This window comes from Phalacrocorax aristotelis, chromosome 6 (genome assembly GCF_949628215.1).
Source record: "Phalacrocorax aristotelis chromosome 6, bGulAri2.1, whole genome shotgun sequence".
Taxonomy (NCBI): Eukaryota; Metazoa; Chordata; class Aves; order Suliformes; family Phalacrocoracidae; genus Phalacrocorax; species Phalacrocorax aristotelis.
This window is the reverse complement of record NC_134281.1, coordinates 14,325,254-14,342,865: the sequence shown is the minus strand read 5'-3', so window position 1 is coordinate 14,342,865 and position 17,612 is coordinate 14,325,254. Positions and strand designations below refer to the sequence as shown.

Here is a 17,612-nt window from a genome sequence, read left to right as displayed (position 1 = left end):
CCTCCTCCACCAACTGCAGTCACACCACCAGTGGCTTTCCAGCGGGTTCCTCCAGCTTCGGGTTAGGTCTCCACCACCAGTCTGCTCTGGTGGCTGCTGAGAGATGGTGGCCAGAGCAGGGTGGGATGAAGCCCCACAGCTGGCTACGGGGCAGTTGCCATACTTCAGCCATGGGTGCTAGGGTCCCACAAGCTGTGGGTGCATGAAAGGTCCTGGCCCAGGCCTGGCTGTCCTGCAGCCTCGTGGGAGCTGCGCTGGCATGGGGAGCAACCCTTCTCCACCATCACTGTCCTTTGCAGAGCTGGTGCTCAGAGCCAGACTCTAACCCAGAGGAGGCTGGGGGATTGGGTCCTCATGGCAGCTCCTTGCAGATCTGCCCAGGGCCAGGCAGTGCCCTGAGGTCCCTGGGGACACACTCCCCTGGGATGGATGGAGGTGTGCGGCCAGCTCCTGTCTGGCAGGTCCCAGAGCCGCTCACCACATTCTTGGGACGTAGAGGATAGAGATGCTGGAGGGAAACCTGTCTTGAGCCTCACCGGGCCTGCTCAGCCCTGCACCGAGGTCTCCATGGCAAGCCTGGCTGAAACTCTTCCCGGTGGTCCAACCCACTCCTCCTTCACACCCATCCCGGGGCCTCCAGCCCCTGCTCGGGGTGCAACCGGCGGGGGGGGACAGGTGCGGCACTTTTTGGGGGAGCAGCTGAAAAGCCGTTTTCCTCCCTGGGGAGCGGGTGGGAAAAGCCCATTTTGGGGGGCCGGGCTGGGCGGGGGCCACGGCGCTCCCGCACCCCCACCCCCCCAGCCCGCCCCAGCACCGCGCTCCGGGCCGCCCTCAATAAAGGGGCGGGAGCGCTGGGGGCCGCTCCGCGCCGGCACCGCCCGCGCCCGGCTCGGCTAGGCACGGCTCGGCACGGAGCGGCACGGCACGGAGCGGCCCCGCGGGGGGCGGTGGGTGAGTGAGTGAATGCGGCCGGGAGGGCTATGGCGGGGGTCCTGCTGCAGGCGGGGGGCGCCGCGGGGCAGGACTGAGATTCCCACGCGAGTACCCTTGGGCGCTTGTCCGCCCACCCGCGCCGGGCGGCCGCCGGGCTCGCACCTCCTGGGTTCAGCTGAGCCAGGCGGTGCTTGGGCTGAGACCCGGCGTGGCCATCACAGTGGTGTCAGGCCGGGTACCCCCGCAGCCATGTGCGTGGGAAGCGGCGGAGTGTGGGTGCTCGCGGCCAGGTCTTGCCCCTCCTGGCTCCCAGCTGCCGCAGAGCAGCCCTTCCCGGGACGGCGGAGAGCCCCTGCTGGCGGGGGGAGCGGTGGGCAGGAGCAGCCGGGGTGAGCTGCTGCTGGTGCCGAGGCGCGGAGCAGGCAGGCAGGCAGCGGGTAGGGCTTGTGGAGGCAGAGCCCGCGCACACCCCGCAGCCGGGGCTGGCAGCCTCCCGCCGGCGGGGGCACGGCTCCCCGGGGCAGCCAGCGGCGCCGTGGACCAGGCCCGGCCAGGCTGAGTGGAGCCAGGTGCTGCCCAGCGTTGGGCGAGCATATGACCGTGGCCTCCCACGCCCGGTACTGCTCCCACCTGGCCGGGCACAGGCCAGCCGCTGCCCACCCGGCACTTCTCGGGGAGCCGGCAGACCCGGTGCACTGTGTGGGCGCTGGGTGCTGCCGGTCACTCTTCTGGCGTGGGGGACCTGTGCTAACGTGGCCGGGCACAGCCCTGCTGCCTCACTGCCCGCGCCCAAAGTGGGGGCTCTCCCCTGCGCCGTGGGGTGCCAGCTGTGGTCCCCAGGGCCATACTGGCACCATGCCCTTCCGAGGCTGCCACGCATCCTTGCATGGCATGGTACTGGAACCTCCCTGCTGCTCTGTCACTACTGTCCCCAGAGGCGTGGGACAGTGGTGGCAGCATCCTCTTCTGCAGGCTCCTACGATGAGCGGTTGGCTCCTGCTCCTCACCATGCTCCCTGTGTTTCTGGGCCCCCTGGCTGCCACGGCGCAGAAGAGGAGCCAAGGTGGGAGCTGAGCACCAGACGCATGCGGTGGTGGGGGGAGCAAGAGGTGCCCAGCAGCACCATGCTGTGGTGCTGGTCCATGCCCTGAGCACTGTCACTGCCCCGCAGCAGTGTGCGAGGACGTGCTGGAGGCTGACATCGCCTTCCTGGTGGACGGCTCCTCCAGCATCGGCAGGAACAACTTCCGTGCTGTCCGCACCTTCATGGATGACCTGGTAGGGCCCTTCGTGCAGGTGGTGGGCAAGAAGGCGGTGCGCTTCGCCGTGGCGCAGTACAGCGATGAGCCGCGGTGAGCCCTGGGGAAGGGGGCATGTGGGGTGATGGGGCAGCAGGGCTGGGAGGTAACACATCCCTCTCTGCCCCCCAGGGTGGAGTTCCCCTTCTCCCAGCACACCGATGGCACAAGTGTCCGGAGGGCCATCCAGCAGATGAGCTACAAGGGTGGCAACACACGGACTGGTGCCGGCTTCCGCTACATTGCTGACAACTTCTTTGGTCCCACGCAGCTCCGGCCTGGGGTCCCCCAGGTAAGAGCAGGGCAGTGGCCCTGGGGTCACCCAGGGTGGGATGCAGTGGGTCCATGGGCCCTGGGTTGGGTCTCACAGCTCTCGCCTGGCCCCACAGATCTGCATCCTCATCACGGATGGCAAGTCCCAGGATGATGCTGAGGGGCCAGCATCAAAACTGAAGAGCCAGGGCATCAAGGTCTTTGCTGTGGGTGAGTGAGGCTTCGGCACCGGGTGAGGGGGTCTCCTGCCAGATTCAGGGTCCCTGCCCTCACCCATCATTTCCATTGCTGTCAGGGATCAAGAACGCTGACCGCAAGGAGCTGATCCGTGTGGCCTCAATGCCCACTGATGCCTTCTTCTTCTATGTTGGAGACTTCAAGCTGCTGGGGACGCTGGTGCCACTGATGACACGCAGGGTGTGCACGAGCGTTGGGGGCACCCTCCGCCCGCTGGGTATGGGACCCCACCCACCTCCCTGCGGGCAATGGGTGCCAGTGGTGCTGGGTACCAGGATGCACTCACCCTTAGCACCCATCCTCCCCAAAATGCCCTCCTGGTCATCTCATCCTGCTGGGCTCATGGCTGTGCTGTCCTGGCAAACTCTCCCTGCCGCCCCACTCACACTGGAGCCAATGGCCCCTGTGTTCCCCCACAGATGAGCTGAGCCATACCGGCCCCTCCAACCTGGAGATCCTGGAGCAGGGCCTTGACCAGCTGCGGATCCGCTGGACAGCAGCCAGTGGCCCTGTGACTGGCTACCGGGTGCAGCGTGTGCCACTGACTGGGCTAGGGCAGCCAATTGTGGCAGAAAGGCAGGAGGTCAGTGCTCCCACCTCCCTACCTGGAGTCCCCGGGGATCCCTGGCGGCCCCCTGCGTGGCCTGGGGAAGGCAAGGGGGTGACACTGTCACTGCCCAGGTGAGCCTAGGGCCACGGGAGATGAGCACTGTGCTGCGGGGGCTGCGCATGGGGACGGAGTACCTGGTCACTGTCATCGCTCAGTATGCCAACAACATCGGCAAGTCGGTGTCTGGCCGAGCACGCACCCGTGAGTGTCCATGCCCATGGGGACGTGGTCAGGTGCTGGGTACTCGTGGCACGTGGAGCTGGGGGCTCATCTGTGTCCCCGTGTGCCCCCAGAGAGCCGTGCCAGCTCTGTGCTGGATTTCCGCGCAGTGGAGACTGGACCAACCTTTCTACGTCTGGCCTGGCAGCCTGGCCCTGAGCCTCCCCAGGGCTACAGCCTCAGCTACACTGTGCAAGGTGAGGGGATGGTCCCTCTGAGGCACCGGTGCTGTCTGTATGTCCTCCCTTTATGCAGCCCCCTGGGCCAGGCAGGGAATGGCAAGGGGTTGCAAGGCAGGGTGCATGCACAGGGGGGTGCAGGAATGGGGTGCATGCCTAGAGCACCACAGCTGTGTGCACGCCTGCCTTCACCGCAGCGGCCAGTGCTTGTTTGCAGGCTGTGGGGCACATATACATGCAAAGATGTGGAGGCGGCATGTGTGTTCCTACAGCCAGATGCTTTGGTGCGCAGGGCTTGGGGTATGTGCTTGGGTGTGCACAATGGCCAGTGGCCTGGTGTGTGCCCCAGCCTGGGGCTGGGAGGGCAGGCATGTGTGTGCCCCCATGGTGGCTGTGCATGGGGGCAAGTGGTAGACCCCCATCCCAGCCAGGCTCTGGGCAGGAGCTGCGCACCTGGCAGCCCCTCCCTGGCCCTGGGTGCTCTGGGGGGTGCCCCTGCCCTGGCCACCATCCCAGCCTCTCCCGGTACTCCCCACCCCTGGCACTGCCTGGCATCCCCAGGGCAGGGTGCCGGCTTGTGGACACCCCTTCCCTGCTGGGCCTGGTGCATGGCGTGCCCCATGCCCACCCTTACTCCTCCACCTCCCCCCTAGGAGCAGCACAGGGGGAGGAGAAGACCCTGGGGGCCAGTGCAGAGTCAGCCACGCTGAGCAACCTACGCCCTGACACTGAGTATGTGGTGATGCTCCGACCCCACTACGTGCAGCAGCCTGCCATCCCCATCACCCTCACTGCCCGGACACGTAAGCACTGCACCCGGCCCTGGGCTCAGCTAGGCACAAGGATGAGTTCCTAGCACAGGGATGCCCCTCCAGTCACCATGCCCCATGGGGATGTGGCTGCCTGGCCCATTGCTTCCTGGGGGGCCAGGATGGGGATGTGGGCAAGCATGACTGCAAGGTGATTCTCTGAGCCCCAAAAGGGGCTCCTGGAGGGGATGCAGAACTGTGTGCTCTCCCAGCTCCTTTGTAGCCATATGGGAGTGTTTCCACTGGAGCTTTCCCCATGTGATGTAAAAACTTCAACTGAAAAAATTCAGGGCTTTTTTTATAAATTCAAGCACCACTCTGGGAGGAAAGCATGGTTTCTGTGAGGGTGGTGGAAAGCATCATTGGGCAAGAGTGGGGGTGAGGCCCTGGGGCAACACCTTTACAAACCTCGAATTTTGGCAAACCGATTCCTTCAGCTGTCCCAGGCAGCCTTAACCTGCAGAAAGTATTTAAGGCATTAAGAGGAAGGTGTTTGAGCTCCGGTTTGCTGGAGCTGGGGTTGCTTTGAAGGAGCCGCCCGGGTGCAGGCTGCACTCAGTGACCCCAGTGGGATTTGGCATCCATGAGCAAGGGCAAGGGGGCTTCCCCCCCCTGCAGAGCAGGAGGGTTTGCAGGTGAAGGTGCTTCCCGCTGCCCCCTGCCCCACCCTCGCATGGGGGATGTGACGGGCACCTCTTGCCCACAGGGCGCCCAGCAGGCGTGCAGCACTTGGCTGTCCACAATGTCTCGGCGCAGAGCATGCTGCTGGCCTGGCAGCCCGTCGGCGGTGCCACTGGCTACCGGCTCTCCTGGGCAACCCTCACAGGTAGATGTCCATCCCAGAGCTTGTTCCCCTTCTGCTGGTGGCCCCAGGGAGGAGGGACAGGATGGGGCTGGTGGCAGCCACTGCCCGGATTCCCTAAGGGACTGCTGTGCCGGCTTTTGCAGGGCAGGACAGGCACAGGGTGGACCTGGATGCTGGGAGGACATCGCATGCGCTGCGGGGGCTGCAGCCCAACACTGACTACGTGGTGACAGTGGCCCCGCTCTTCGGGCAGTTGGAGGGTCCCACAGCCACCGTGCGGCAGAGGATGGGTAGGTGGTGGGTACAGGTGGTGACATCCTGACACTGGTCTCTGGCTCTACCCCCAGTGCTATTGCTATGTGATGGGGCCCCACACCATGGTGATGCTCTCTACCCTGCTGTGTGAAGGGGCCAGGGACACGCTGGGGTGGGTGTCTGGCAGCAGAGTGGCACGGGGTAGCCTGGCCCATGTGGTCCCTTTTGCAGAGGCAGGTGCAGAGCAGACACTGCGGACCAACATCCTGGGCCCCACATCCATCCAGGTGCTTTGGACTGGTGCCCATGATGCCCGTGGCTATCGTCTGGAGTGGAAGAGAGCCACAGGTGGGCTTGGGGCACCTGGTCCCCTCCACAGACCTCCTGTGCCAGCAGCCAGCAGTGACCCTCCCCTCCCTGCAGGACCGGAGCCCCCTAGGACAGTGTCACTCCCCAGCAGCACCAATACCTACCAGCTGACAGGGCTGCACCCAGGCACTGTGTACCGCATCACCCTCTACACACTCTATGACGGCGGGGAGGTGGCCACCCCTGTCACCACCTTCCAGACAGGTGAGTAACCACCATGGGTCCCCCGGATTGTCCCCCACCTTCCCAAGCCATTGGGATGGAGGGACATCCTGCATGGCATTGCTCAGACTGGGGACCCCCTTGGCCTTGAGACCCCCAGCTCTCTGGTCACAACCCAGGGTTAGGATGGAGGCCATACTGTCTGGGCTGCATGGCTCCAGCCATTCCCCACCATGTCCCCTTGCAGGTGTGGAGGCGCCCGTGGGCGCCGTGTCAGACCTGCGGCTCATTGAAGAGGCGGGCAGGCGGGTGCGGCTGGCCTGGACCGGCATCCCCGGCGCCACCGAGTACAAAGTGGTAGTGCGCAATAACCAGGGTGAGTCTGCAGGCAGGCGCACATGTGGTACCCAGGGGACCCTGGCCAGCCAGCACTGAGGTTCTGTGGCTATCTCACTCCTGGCAGACGGCACAGAGAGGACAAGGCGTGTCTCAGGCAGCCAGACGGAGCTGGAGCTGGGTGACCTCCAGGAGGGCATTGCCTACCTGGTGCGTGTCTCGGCGCTGGTGGGCAGCCGGGAGGGCAGCACCACCACACTCACTGTCCGCCTCAGTAAGTATGCGCCAGGGTTTGGCACTGGGAGTCCCGGTGCTGTGTTCCCCCACCAGCATTTGTTGGTCCTCTATCCCCCTGCAAGCCTTCAGGGCACCTGGGCAGCCACGGGGCCCCTCTGGGCACCCCGAGGTGACACTGCGGTGCTGTGGGTGGTGCAGAGTACCCGGCGGTGGGCAGCATCTCAGAGCTGCGGGTGACAGAGGCCGGCCCCAGCCAGCTGCGTGTCACCTGGCGAGGGCTGCCAGGCGCTGGGAGCTACCTGCTGACCTGGCGAGGCACTGATGGTGAGTGTGGGGACCGCAGGGTGCTGTGGCAGTGGTGCCAGAGCCCTTCCCAGCCCAACTGTTTCTCCTAGGTCTGGAGCAATCCCGCTTCCTCCCTGCTGACCCCACCACCTTCACCATCGAGGGGCTGCGTGCCGGCATCATCTACACTGTTGGTGTCTCAGCTGTCGTGGATGGCCGTGAGGGCAGCCCTGTCACTGCCACGGGGCGGATAGGTGAGGTGTCCCCCTGCCTGTCTGCGCCAGCTGGTGCCGCTTGCCCTGGGCCCAGGTGATATTAGTCGTCTTGGTGTCACAGCACCTGAGCAGGTGGGGACGGTATCCCAGCTGGAGGTGCAGGCATCCAGGAGCAACGTCGCCCGTGTCACCTGGGTTGGCGTGCCGGGAGCCACTGCCTACCGCGTGGTGTGGAGCCGCAGGGATGGTACTGTGGGACAGGGACAGGGATGGGCGGTGAGAGTGGCGGGGTGGGGGACTGATGCCGTGGTCCTTGGCAGGAGGCTCAGAGAGCAGCCAGCGGGTTCCTGGACACACCAGCTCCTTTGACATCCCTGACCTGGAGGGTGGTGTCTCCTACACTGTGAAGGTGACGGCACTCATCGGTAACCGGGAGGGCAACCCCGTTTCTGTCATCGTCACCACCCGTGAGTGCTGGGGAGGGGGGCAGTGCCAGGGCAGAGCCGGGCACCCCTGCCCCTAATGGCTGCCTCTCTACCCAACAGCGGAGGCAGCCCCGGTGCCCCCTGTCAGCACCTTCCAGGTGACGGAGGCTTCAGAGCACCGCCTGCTCCTGGCCTGGGTGCCAGTGGCCAGCAGTGCTGGGTACCGTCTGGTCTGGCGCCTGGCTGAGGGTGAGTGTGGCTGGCCAGCACCCCTGCATCCCCACCAGCCCCTGTACCCCATCCCCTCACCCTTCCCTCCCATTGGGCAGGGGGGCCCCAGCACAGCCGGCAGCTCCCGGCCACCACCAGCTCCTATGACCTGGGGGGACTGGAGCCAGGCCAGCGCTACCACATCAGCATCACCAGCCTGGCTGGTGGTCAAGAGAGTGAGCCAGCCACCATCACTGCTGTCACTGGTAAGGGGCTGTGTGGGGCCAAGGGGGCATTGGACCCCCAGTGTGGCAATGGAGCCCTGAGGGGTGTCCAGGGATGGGGCTGTCCAGCTTTGGGATGGGGGAGGATGATGGGTGGGGGGCCAGGAGTGGGGTGGGGGCTGCCCCATGGGGCTGGGACACCCTTTCCTTCTCCTCAGCAGCTGCCTCGGCCCACGTCACCAGCCTGCGGGTGACGGAGGTGCGGAGAGACTCCGTGATGCTCGCCTGGACCCCTGTCCCTGGTGCTTCCAGCTACATCCTCTCCTGGACCCCCCCCACAGGTGAGGCAAGCGGGCAGGCGGCCCTGGGGTGGGGGCAGCATCCTTGTGGGGGCTGGCTGGCCCTCCTGACTCTGTCCCCTGGGCGGCAGCTGGGGGGCAGCCCGGGCGGACGCTGCCCGGCACTGCCAGCTCCCAGCAGGTCTCTGGGCTGCGCCTGGGCCAGCGCTACACCTTCACACTCCGCCCGCTCCTGGGGAGCACACCAGGCACCGAGACCTCTGTCAGCGAGCGCACCGGTATGGCAGGGCTGTGCTGAGGGGCTGGGCTGGGCTTGTCACCTCTCTGCTAGCAGCTTCACCTATTCCCTGTACTTGCAGTCTGCAGGAATGCCCGTGGCGACATCGTCTTCCTTGTGCATGGCACCCGTGACAGCTCTTCCAGCGCTGATGCTGTCCGCACCCTCCTTTCCAACACTGTGTCTGCCCTGGGGCGCCTAGGCCCCGAGGGCACCCAGGTACAGGGCTGCTGCATTGGTGAGGGGTCTGTGGGGTGTGGGCAGGCAGCAGTGCCCACTACTCCCCTGCGCTCTTGCAGGTGGCTCTGGCTACGTACAGCTACCGCAGCTTGCCCTGGCTGCTCCTCAACCGCTCCAGTGACCTGCCTGTCGTGCTGGAGCAGATCCGCACCATGCGCTACGAGGAGCCCAGCGGCAACGCCATTGGTGAGGGGCTGTACTGGGAGCACGGGCAGCAGCCAGTAGGACCCCACTGACTGCCCCCCTCCTCCTTCTCCCTCCCCAGGGGCAGCCATCACCTTTGCCAGGACTTATCTGCTGAGCCCCGGTGCAGGGCGCCGGCCCAGTGTGCCAGCGGTGCTGGTGGTCCTGGCTGACGGCCCCTCTGGGGATGATGCCATCGCTGCAGCCAGGGACATTAAAGCTGGGGGTGAGGATAGATGGGGTCCCACAGGGGTGCATGGGGTGGGGGCCGCATCCTGCAGGTCACTGAGGGTGCTCTTGGCTCAGGGGTCCAGGTCCTGGCAGTGGGCTTGGAGGGGGCGGACCGGGAGCAGCTCCGGCGTGTGGTCACCAGCGAGGACCCGCGGTACATCTACAACAGTGGCAGCAACCTGGCAGAGCTAGAGGGGGAGCTCACCGATGACCTCTGCACAATCATCTCCACCAGGGTAAGGGGCCAGGGTGTCCTAAGGAGTGCGGAGTGGGAGCAGCCCCATGGGGGCCGGGGGCTTCTCTTACCCCTGGGTTCACACGGGCTTCCCTTGTTTTGCCAGCCGGAGATGGAGCCGAAGCCCTGCACCATGCAGTGCCCTAGGGTGAGCATCCCTGTGCCATGCCCTGTCCTGTCCCCGGGGCTCAAGGACGCCTGAGCTTGCTGATGGCAGCAGTACGGGGGAGAGCTGAGCATGGGGATACAGCCCCTAACCTGTTCCCTCTGTCCCTTTGTAGGGCGAGAAGGGGGACCGTGGCGAGGCAGTGAGTGTTTTGGTGTTCCCCCACTGCTGGTGGCTCTGTGGGGGATGTACCTCTCCAAATTGCACTGATGCTAGCCCACAGGGGATGGTTAGCACTGGCTTTGTCTCCGCAGGGACCGCAAGGACGCATGGGGCAGCCGGGCCCCCCTGGTGAGCCGGTAATGTCCCGCTGCGGTGGGGAGTTGGGGGCAGCTCCCTGGTAGGGGGCAGCGGTATGGTCCCCTTGTCCTGCCAGTGGTGGGTGCTAGGGCAGGAACCTGTCCAGCCCTGACTGCAGGGACAGAGAAGGGAACATGCCTTGGCCACCACCTGCCACCCAGCCCATCCTCTCCGCTGTCCCTCCAGGGCCGCCATGGGCTGCCTGGCCCACCGGGACCTGCAGGGCTACCAGGTCTGCCAGGAGAGAGTGCTGAGCGGCCAGGCAAGAAGGGTGACAGGGTGAGTACCTCCAGTTCCCTCACCCAGGCACTGAGACCCAGCCGTGCAGGGGTCTCTTTCTGCCCCTTGTCCCTCCTCCTCAGCCAGACAGGAGAGGGTATCTCCTTGGGGAGCCCTGGTCCAGCCCTACGCTGCTCCCTCGCACCCCAACTTGGCACGCAGGGGAAAGGCACCCCGAGGCCTGGCTCTGCCATAGGGCTGTCCTGGGGACCCAGTGCCAGGACCAGCGCTGCACAGGGCACTGGTGTGATGCTCCTCTCTCCTGCAGGGACTCCCTGGAGCTGATGGGACACCGGGAAGCCCCGGCCGCCCGGGGAACCCCGGATCCCCCGGCCAACCGGTGAGTGGGGGTGTCCCCCTGGGTTTGCTGGTGCATCGTGGGCTCTTCCCATTGCCCTGCCTCCTCCCTGAGCCAGACTCTGCCCACCCTTTCCCTGTACCAAGGGGTCTCCATAGCTGGCAGGGTTGCTGCTGTCTGCAGTGTCTGTGTCCCAGGCTGAGTGTACTGAGCAGGGACTATCCATCCCTGCCTTGGCTGGAGCCCCTATTCCATGCCATCCTGCCCTATGCCATCCCATCCTATCCCCACTCCTCTGGCGGGCAGGGACGCACATTCACCTTCTGAGTTCTTGTTTTCTAGGGCATCCCTGGCCCCCGAGGGGATCCCATGAGTATGGCCCCATCCCTCTCAAGCCCTGCTCCCTCCCCACCCCCACCCCTCACTCTTACCTTTTGTTCCCAGGGTCCACGGGGGCTGATGGGACTTTCTGGCCCGAAGGGGGAGAAAGGCGAGCCGGTAGGTGATGGGCATAGGGCTGCCCTGTGGGGTCCCTGGGGACCAGTAGGGACATTTTTCCCCTGGCACCTCCTGGCACTCAGTGTCTGGGTGACCCCAGGGTCTCCCTCTCTCCCTGCCAGGCCCCTAGCCTCAGGGTGACACTGTGGACCCCATCCTGCACTGGGGGACACAACTGGGCACATGGGGACACTGAATTTTTTTTCCTCCCTGCCCTTGTTCAGGGAGAGCCCAGGGTGAGCCTGGATGGAGGACAGGGGCTTCCAGGCCAGAAAGGGGAGCCAGGCATGCCGGTAGGTATGGGGGTGGCAATGCTGGGCGGGGTATACCAGCACCCCCAGCCTGTGCTGCAGCCCCAGCTAATGGAGCATCTCTGTCCTCCAGGGCAGCTCTGGCCCACCTGGGAGCCCTGGCCCACAGGGACCATTTGGTGATCCAGGCCCCCCTGGTCCACTTGGACCCGTGGGGCCACCGGGACCTCCGGGAGAGTTTGTGAAGGTACATGCCCCCTGGTGCCACGTGGGGACAGCTGCGTGGATGTGTGGACAGATGGACAGAGGGACAGCTAGCAGCTTGAAGCTGCTCCTTTGTGCAATGCTCCTGCCCACTCATGGGCTGTGCCACCTGCACATACACATGCATGAGTTGCATGTGCCCTGGTACCACTGATGATGGGCTCTGTCCAGCATGTTCCCCCTCTCCATTCGAGGGTGCATGGGAAGAGTCCAGAACTGCCCTTACCTGCTTTTTTTTGCCCTTGCAGGGGGAGAAGGGTGACCGAGGGGAGAGGGTGAGTGGCTCCACGTTTCCCTGGCTCCTCTACCCTCCTTGACAGAGGTCCTGTGGGTGCCCGAGGGCATTGCAGCCCACCTAGGGTGTTGGAAGGACCAAGCCCTCTAGGGCTGTCACGCAGGAGCTGACCCCTGTCTCTGCAGGGCCCCCCTGGACTTGTGGATGGGGCAGCACCTCGAGGGGAGCCCGGCCCCCCGGTGAGTCCGGCCCCCAGGCCAGCAGGGATGACAGAGGGGAGTGGGGCCATGACAACTGTGTGTCCCCAGGGCTGAGCTGTGCCCCCGGGGGCTGAGCTGTGCTCTCTTGCAGGGCCTGCCTGGGGACCCTGGGCCCCGGGGACCTGCTGGGCCCCCTGGCCTGAAAGGAGAGAAGGTAAAAGGGCAGTGGGGATGCTTTGTGCTGGGGTCAGACCCCGTACCACTTTCTAGTGGGGATGCTCATCCCCCCCTCATGGGCATCCCCATCTCATGGGCATGGCTGTCACCTTTCCTAATCCCCAGGGTGATGGCAAAGAAGGTTTCCCAGGGCCACCTGGCCGCCCTGGGGACCCAGGAGACCGGGTAAGTTTGCCAAGAGAAGGTAAGGTGGGCAGGAGCTGGCCTCACTGGTGAGCCAAGCCCTGAGGGCACCCCAGAGGACTCCTGCTCTGGCCAGCCTGGGTATTTGCCCTGTCATGCTAGAGGTGACATCTTCTCTATGCTCCTTTGCAGGGCCCTCGGGGACCACCAGGGGAACAGGGCAGGAAGGTGAGTGGTGTGGGGACCAAAGGGATGCTCTTGCCTTTCCTTTGGTGGGGACAAAAGGGGTCTGGGTGTTGTGCCAGGACCCGTGCCATCCCCCATGGGTCCTGACTTCGTCTTCCTCCTGCACCAGGGAGACCGTGGGGCACCGGGCGAGCTGGGAGAGACGGGCGAGAAGGTGAGGTGGTGCTGGAGTGGGACCATGCCGTTTGGCAGCTGGTGTCCCTGTGGCCCTGTGGTGGCTGTGCCCTGGGTTTTCTGTCAGTCCAGTGCTCTCGTATGGGATTCAGGGCCAGGCCCCAAAGGGCTCTGGGGCAGCATGTGGGGCAGGGGCAGTGTGGCATGGATGGAGGGAAGGCTCCCTGAAACTTTCCTCTGCTTCACTCTGCAGGGGGACCGTGGTGTGCCAGGCCCTGAGGGCGAGAAGGTAGGTAGGCTGGGGTGGCTGTGGCCATGTCAGGGCGATGCCTGCCCCTGCCCCGGAGCAGCCGCCCTGGCATGGGGTGGGAGGATGCCCTTGACACCTTCCTCTTCCTTCCCTCCTCCAGGGTGAGGTTGGACCCCCGGGGCGACCAGGGCCTTCAGGCAGAGAGGTGAGCTGGGGCAGCGGCTGCAGTGCTGTGGACCTGGCATCCTGGGAGTCGGGGGCTACCATGCCCCCAGAGCATGTGCGCAGGCTCTGCCAGCCCCCTGAGGTCTCTTCTCTCACCACAGGGAGCTCCTGGACTGGCTGGCCCCCGAGGGGAGAAGGTGAGGGCAAAGTGGGGACCCAGCAGGATGGCAGGGTCCTGCTGGGGAAAGGGCCAGCAATGACACCCATCTCTCTGCAGGGTGATCCGGGACCACCTGGCAAGCCGGTAAGTGATGCTGCCCAGCAGGTCTGCCTCTGGCTGCTGCAGCCCCGGGACAAGGAGCCATGGGGCAGTGCCCAACATGGTCCCCTCTGCTTCTCCCCCAGGCTCCCAGTGTGGCCGGTGTTGCAGGAGAGAAGGTAACCCTGCCCCGGCCATGCCTCTTCAGCCCCATGCTGGCACCCCCTGGGGCATGGCCAAGGGCAGGGGAGGGGGGACAACACAGCTGGGTGTCAACCTGAGGGGATGCCCATGGTGGTGCCCAGACCTGGCTCTCCCCAGCTGCAGTGGAGGGAAGGAGGGTGGTTTGGGGTGGCTGATTTTGTCTGCTTCAGGGTGACAGAGGCTTCCCAGGACCAGAAGGACCTCCTGGCCCCAAGGGTGATGCAGGAGATAAAGGTGCCCGAGTGAGTACCTCCTGGAGATGGGGGTGGGGAGCACAGGGGGCATGGCACAGCCCCCCTAGGCTCACAGCACCTGTGCTATTGCTCCAAGCTGCATTCCTTCACATATAGGGTGCCCCTGGCCTGAGCATCCCGGGGCCAGCTGGCCCCAAAGGTGATCAAGGCGAGCGGGTGAGTCTGGGTGTGCCCTGGGGCTGGAGCTGGCGGGGCTTCGAGCTGGGGTACCAGCTCATGGCCTTGGTCCATCCCCTGGCATGGGCTCGTGGCCCTGGTCCCTCACCTAGCACGGGGCCACCCTGGTACCTGGTGACACACGCTCTCCCTCTCCAACAATCAGGGTACCGTTGGCCTCACAGGCAGGAGTGGCCCAAAGGTATTGTCACTGCAGGAGGCATCACCCCTCCATATATGTGTCCATCCGTCTGTTCATCCGTCGGGCTCTGGAGGGGCTGTCCTGTATGCCATGCCACAATGCCCCTCTGGGGAGTGGAGGGTGCTGTGCTGAGCCCCTTCTCTCCCTGGCAGCCCCCTGCACCCCCTATGCTTCCCTGACCCATTCCCCCTTACCCCCTGCCTAGGGCGACCTGGGGGAGCCAGGGGAGAAGGGTGAGCCAGGCCGACCAGGCACCCCGGGGCAAACTGGGCTGCGTGGCAAGGAGGTAGCGTGGGGTGAGGCGGGTGGCAGGCCTGGGGGCCATGGGGCACTGGCGCCCCGAGGATGTGGGGAGCCAGCAGGGAGCACAGAGCCACCAGTGACTTGTGCTTTTTTCCCCCTGGCTGGTGCCCGCTGACCTGTGCCGCAGGGAGAGCGTGGAGAGAAGGGTGATGAAGGTACCCCGGTAAGTGAGGACCCCATGGGACCACTGTCCCCCTCCCCACTAATCCCCACTCACCCTCTCTCTCCCCCCAGGGTGAAGCAGGTCTGCCTGGCAAACCCGGAGACAGGGGCCCCCGGGTAAGTGCAGGGCTGGCAGGCACCCCAGGGTGGGTAAGATGCCCAGCAGCCTCAGGGTGGCTCCCATTAATGCACATCCTCCCTCTGCCCCTACCCAGGGCCTTCCCGGCTACCGCGGCCCCCCCGGGGAGAAGGGTGACTCAGGGGACCCGGGTCCTGAAGGCAGGAACGTGAGTACCAGTTCATGTGCACCCACCACCCCGTGGGTACCCACTGCCCCACGAACCCCACTGTCCTGCACCCACCCCTACCCCATGGGTACCCTCCACCCTAGGGGACCAACCACCCCCTGGTCCCCCATCCCCTCATCCCCTCGCCCCATCTCTCTCTCCCACAGGGCAGCCCTGGAGCACCAGGGAGCAAGGGTGACCGTGGGGAGCCGGTGAGTGACACTGGTGTGGGGGGCACATGAGGCCACCTACCTGGCTCCCACCCCGGAACCAGTGCTGTTCTCCCTGGGGCCAGGCCAGCTCCCTTTAACCTGCTTCCTATGCTCTTCTTTCAGGGGCTTCCCGGACCCCCAGGACGAACTGTAAGCTCTGCCCCCACCCCTTTCCCTGTCCATGGGCCAGAGCCCAGCCCCATGCTCTCTAATGGCCCCTCTCTGCCCCACAGGTTGATGTGGGGCTCAGCGGAGTGGTGGAGAAGGGCGAGAAGGTATTGAGTGGGTCCCCTGGGATGCTGATGGCAGTGCCCCAAGCTCCTTCCCCACCTGGCTCTGGCTGTGTGCTGGGGTCCTGGTGCACCAAGCCCTCCCTGCCCAAAACAGCCCCCTCTATGTAGAGCTGATGTGCACTGTGGCTGAGATGCATGAGATGCGGGGCCACAGGGCATCAGGGGGCACATGCAATCCAGAGGCATGTGGGCTCATGCTCCTGCGTGGTGCTGGGAGGAGGATGATGGGGCAAAACGCCCCTGTAGAGCTGAGATCCTCAAAGGAGCTGGTGTGCTTGTGGCTCTCCACCCCCACACAGATCCCACAGCAGTACCCTGTGTTCCAAGTGCTCTGCTTTTACAAGCCAGCTCAGTCTTGGGGCAGTTTTGCCTGTGGGCTGTGCTCTGCAGGGTGCTGGAGGGTGCCTTGGTCCTTGGCCATGGCCAGTACCTTCCCCCTCCGGCTTGGCTGGCTCTTTTTTCAGCCCATGCCCATGTTTTCAGACCTTTGCTATTATACCACCCTTAAACCACGGAGCTTAAGCAGAGATGCTCAACACGGGATCTGGCACATACTCAGCACAGGTGTTTGTGCTGGCAGCAGAGCAGTACCCTCTAACTGTGGTGCCCTTCCCTCTCAGGGGGACCCCGGAGACCCCGGCGAGGATGGCGCAAAGGGTGCCCGGGGCGACATCGGCTCCCCAGGCCTGCCCGGAGAGAGGGTAGGTGCTGGGTCTCTGGTGTGGGAGGCAGCAGGACAGAGGCACCTAGCAAGATGGGCAACGTTCTGTAGGAGAACTGAGGGTCCTGGTGTGCAGGGGCTAGTGGGTGAGCACCCAGAACCCCCTCCTTTCCCCCATGCCCCACTGCTGAACATGTGTCTCTATTGCAGGGTGTGGAGGGCCCCCGTGGCCCCCCCGGTGCACGGGTGAGTGCCCTCTTCCCCACAAGGGGCTGAGTGTGGGGTCCATGCCCTGCTTGGCTCCATTCAGGAGTGACAATGCTCACTCCTCTTCCCACCCCACAGGGTGACTCTGGGGACAGAGGCCTGCCAGGAGAGAAGGTGAGGGGGCTGCGGGCTGCAGGCTGCCCCACAGCACCCCTATCCTGCCTCACAGCTTCAATCCTCCTGCCCTGCTCTCTTACAGGGGGACCGTGGCCCACCAGGGCTGGATGGCCGCAATGGGCTGGAAGGCAAACCCGGGCCCCCGGGCCCTGCCGGGCTGCGGGTGAGCATGGTCCAGGGTGAGCATGGTCCAGGGTGGGGCTCATGGCTGCCCCTGGGCATCATGGGTGAGGGCTGCCAGATGGTGGGGCTATGGGGCAGGAGGAGCCACCTCCCCAGACACCCTCTGCTCCAGGCTGGGGATGCTCATGGGAGGCCTGTGGCAGGGTGGGGGATGTCCCTGCCCTCACCTCTTCCTTGTCTGCAGGGAGACCCAGGGAAGCAGGGGGACCCCGGCCGGGATGTAAGTACCTTCGGGGAGAGTGGGTTTCGGTTGTGCTCCCACTGGGGCCATCGTGCTTGTAAGGGACTGACATCCTGTCCTGCGCTCCTTGGTGTGGGGCAGCACAGTGGGACCATACCCTCTCCCTGGTAAGGTGCCACTGTCCCAGCCATGCTCCCTCCTCCCGGAGCTGGCTGGGGGAGGCAGGTGCCCTGCTGTCCTGTGCTCCCCTGTCTCCTTTCCCCACAGGGGCTGCCCGGGCTGCGTGGGGAGCAGGGACCGCCTGGCCCCATGGGCCCTCTGGGACCACCCGGTGTCCCTGTAAGTACTGGCCACCCTCTGCCCTAGGATGCATCCTGCTCCATGCCCTCTGCAGTCAATCCCAGCTGGCTCCATCTTCTGGGGCTCACCCCATGCCCAGCTCCCCTCTGTGCACTGGGGTCATGGTGGGGCCCAGGGACCCCCAGCTGCCAGTGCCAGGAGAAGCTCTGGGTGGGATCTCTCACTGCCTCTGCTTCCTCCCAGGGCAAACCCGGAGACAACGGCAAACCCGGCCTCAGTGGCAAGAACGTGAGTAGGGGGATTGGGGCTTGGCTTTGGGGCTCACCTGGGTGTCCCGAGGGCCAGTGATCCCAGTCCAACATAAAGGCAAGGGGGGCACGCAGCAAAGGGGCCCTGCAC

General features: G+C 65.1%; 1 protein-coding gene across 1 annotated transcript in view; it reads left to right on the top strand.

Annotated features, from left to right (window-relative positions):
* The first annotated feature begins 874 nt into the window (after window positions 1-874).
* The window catches only part of COL7A1 (collagen type VII alpha 1 chain), a 30,718-nt gene continuing 13,980 nt past the window's right edge, over window positions 875-17,612 (top strand). Inside the window, exons 1-65 of the mRNA XM_075096050.1 lie at window positions 875-951; window positions 1,906-1,996; window positions 2,105-2,285; window positions 2,364-2,523; window positions 2,621-2,714; window positions 2,800-2,958; window positions 3,161-3,324; window positions 3,423-3,552; window positions 3,645-3,767; window positions 4,403-4,552; window positions 5,265-5,384; window positions 5,507-5,653; window positions 5,850-5,966; window positions 6,042-6,191; window positions 6,397-6,525; window positions 6,613-6,759; window positions 6,921-7,046; window positions 7,118-7,261; window positions 7,344-7,469; window positions 7,543-7,689; window positions 7,768-7,896; window positions 7,977-8,123; window positions 8,303-8,422; window positions 8,512-8,658; window positions 8,740-8,876; window positions 8,957-9,083; window positions 9,163-9,306; window positions 9,387-9,547; window positions 9,653-9,694; window positions 9,828-9,854; window positions 9,967-10,011; window positions 10,199-10,291; window positions 10,560-10,631; window positions 10,932-10,967; window positions 11,034-11,087; window positions 11,312-11,380; window positions 11,472-11,585; window positions 11,851-11,877; window positions 12,023-12,076; window positions 12,189-12,251; window positions 12,380-12,439; window positions 12,590-12,625; window positions 12,753-12,797; window positions 13,011-13,046; window positions 13,168-13,212; window positions 13,334-13,369; window positions 13,450-13,476; window positions 13,578-13,610; window positions 13,806-13,877; window positions 13,986-14,045; window positions 14,212-14,247; window positions 14,453-14,533; window positions 14,678-14,713; window positions 14,785-14,829; window positions 14,928-14,999; window positions 15,167-15,211; window positions 15,335-15,361; window positions 15,445-15,486; window positions 16,125-16,205; window positions 16,376-16,411; window positions 16,511-16,546; window positions 16,632-16,712; window positions 16,917-16,952; window positions 17,181-17,252; window positions 17,457-17,501. Coding sequence (XP_074952151.1) covers window positions 1,915-1,996; window positions 2,105-2,285; window positions 2,364-2,523; window positions 2,621-2,714; window positions 2,800-2,958; window positions 3,161-3,324; window positions 3,423-3,552; window positions 3,645-3,767; window positions 4,403-4,552; window positions 5,265-5,384; window positions 5,507-5,653; window positions 5,850-5,966; window positions 6,042-6,191; window positions 6,397-6,525; window positions 6,613-6,759; window positions 6,921-7,046; window positions 7,118-7,261; window positions 7,344-7,469; window positions 7,543-7,689; window positions 7,768-7,896; window positions 7,977-8,123; window positions 8,303-8,422; window positions 8,512-8,658; window positions 8,740-8,876; window positions 8,957-9,083; window positions 9,163-9,306; window positions 9,387-9,547; window positions 9,653-9,694; window positions 9,828-9,854; window positions 9,967-10,011; window positions 10,199-10,291; window positions 10,560-10,631; window positions 10,932-10,967; window positions 11,034-11,087; window positions 11,312-11,380; window positions 11,472-11,585; window positions 11,851-11,877; window positions 12,023-12,076; window positions 12,189-12,251; window positions 12,380-12,439; window positions 12,590-12,625; window positions 12,753-12,797; window positions 13,011-13,046; window positions 13,168-13,212; window positions 13,334-13,369; window positions 13,450-13,476; window positions 13,578-13,610; window positions 13,806-13,877; window positions 13,986-14,045; window positions 14,212-14,247; window positions 14,453-14,533; window positions 14,678-14,713; window positions 14,785-14,829; window positions 14,928-14,999; window positions 15,167-15,211; window positions 15,335-15,361; window positions 15,445-15,486; window positions 16,125-16,205; window positions 16,376-16,411; window positions 16,511-16,546; window positions 16,632-16,712; window positions 16,917-16,952; window positions 17,181-17,252; window positions 17,457-17,501 — 5,625 coding nt within the window. The 5' untranslated portion in view covers window positions 875-951; window positions 1,906-1,914. The remainder of the gene's footprint in view (window positions 952-1,905; window positions 1,997-2,104; window positions 2,286-2,363; window positions 2,524-2,620; window positions 2,715-2,799; window positions 2,959-3,160; window positions 3,325-3,422; window positions 3,553-3,644; window positions 3,768-4,402; window positions 4,553-5,264; window positions 5,385-5,506; window positions 5,654-5,849; window positions 5,967-6,041; window positions 6,192-6,396; window positions 6,526-6,612; window positions 6,760-6,920; window positions 7,047-7,117; window positions 7,262-7,343; window positions 7,470-7,542; window positions 7,690-7,767; window positions 7,897-7,976; window positions 8,124-8,302; window positions 8,423-8,511; window positions 8,659-8,739; window positions 8,877-8,956; window positions 9,084-9,162; window positions 9,307-9,386; window positions 9,548-9,652; window positions 9,695-9,827; window positions 9,855-9,966; window positions 10,012-10,198; window positions 10,292-10,559; window positions 10,632-10,931; window positions 10,968-11,033; window positions 11,088-11,311; window positions 11,381-11,471; window positions 11,586-11,850; window positions 11,878-12,022; window positions 12,077-12,188; window positions 12,252-12,379; window positions 12,440-12,589; window positions 12,626-12,752; window positions 12,798-13,010; window positions 13,047-13,167; window positions 13,213-13,333; window positions 13,370-13,449; window positions 13,477-13,577; window positions 13,611-13,805; window positions 13,878-13,985; window positions 14,046-14,211; window positions 14,248-14,452; window positions 14,534-14,677; window positions 14,714-14,784; window positions 14,830-14,927; window positions 15,000-15,166; window positions 15,212-15,334; window positions 15,362-15,444; window positions 15,487-16,124; window positions 16,206-16,375; window positions 16,412-16,510; window positions 16,547-16,631; window positions 16,713-16,916; window positions 16,953-17,180; window positions 17,253-17,456; window positions 17,502-17,612) is intronic.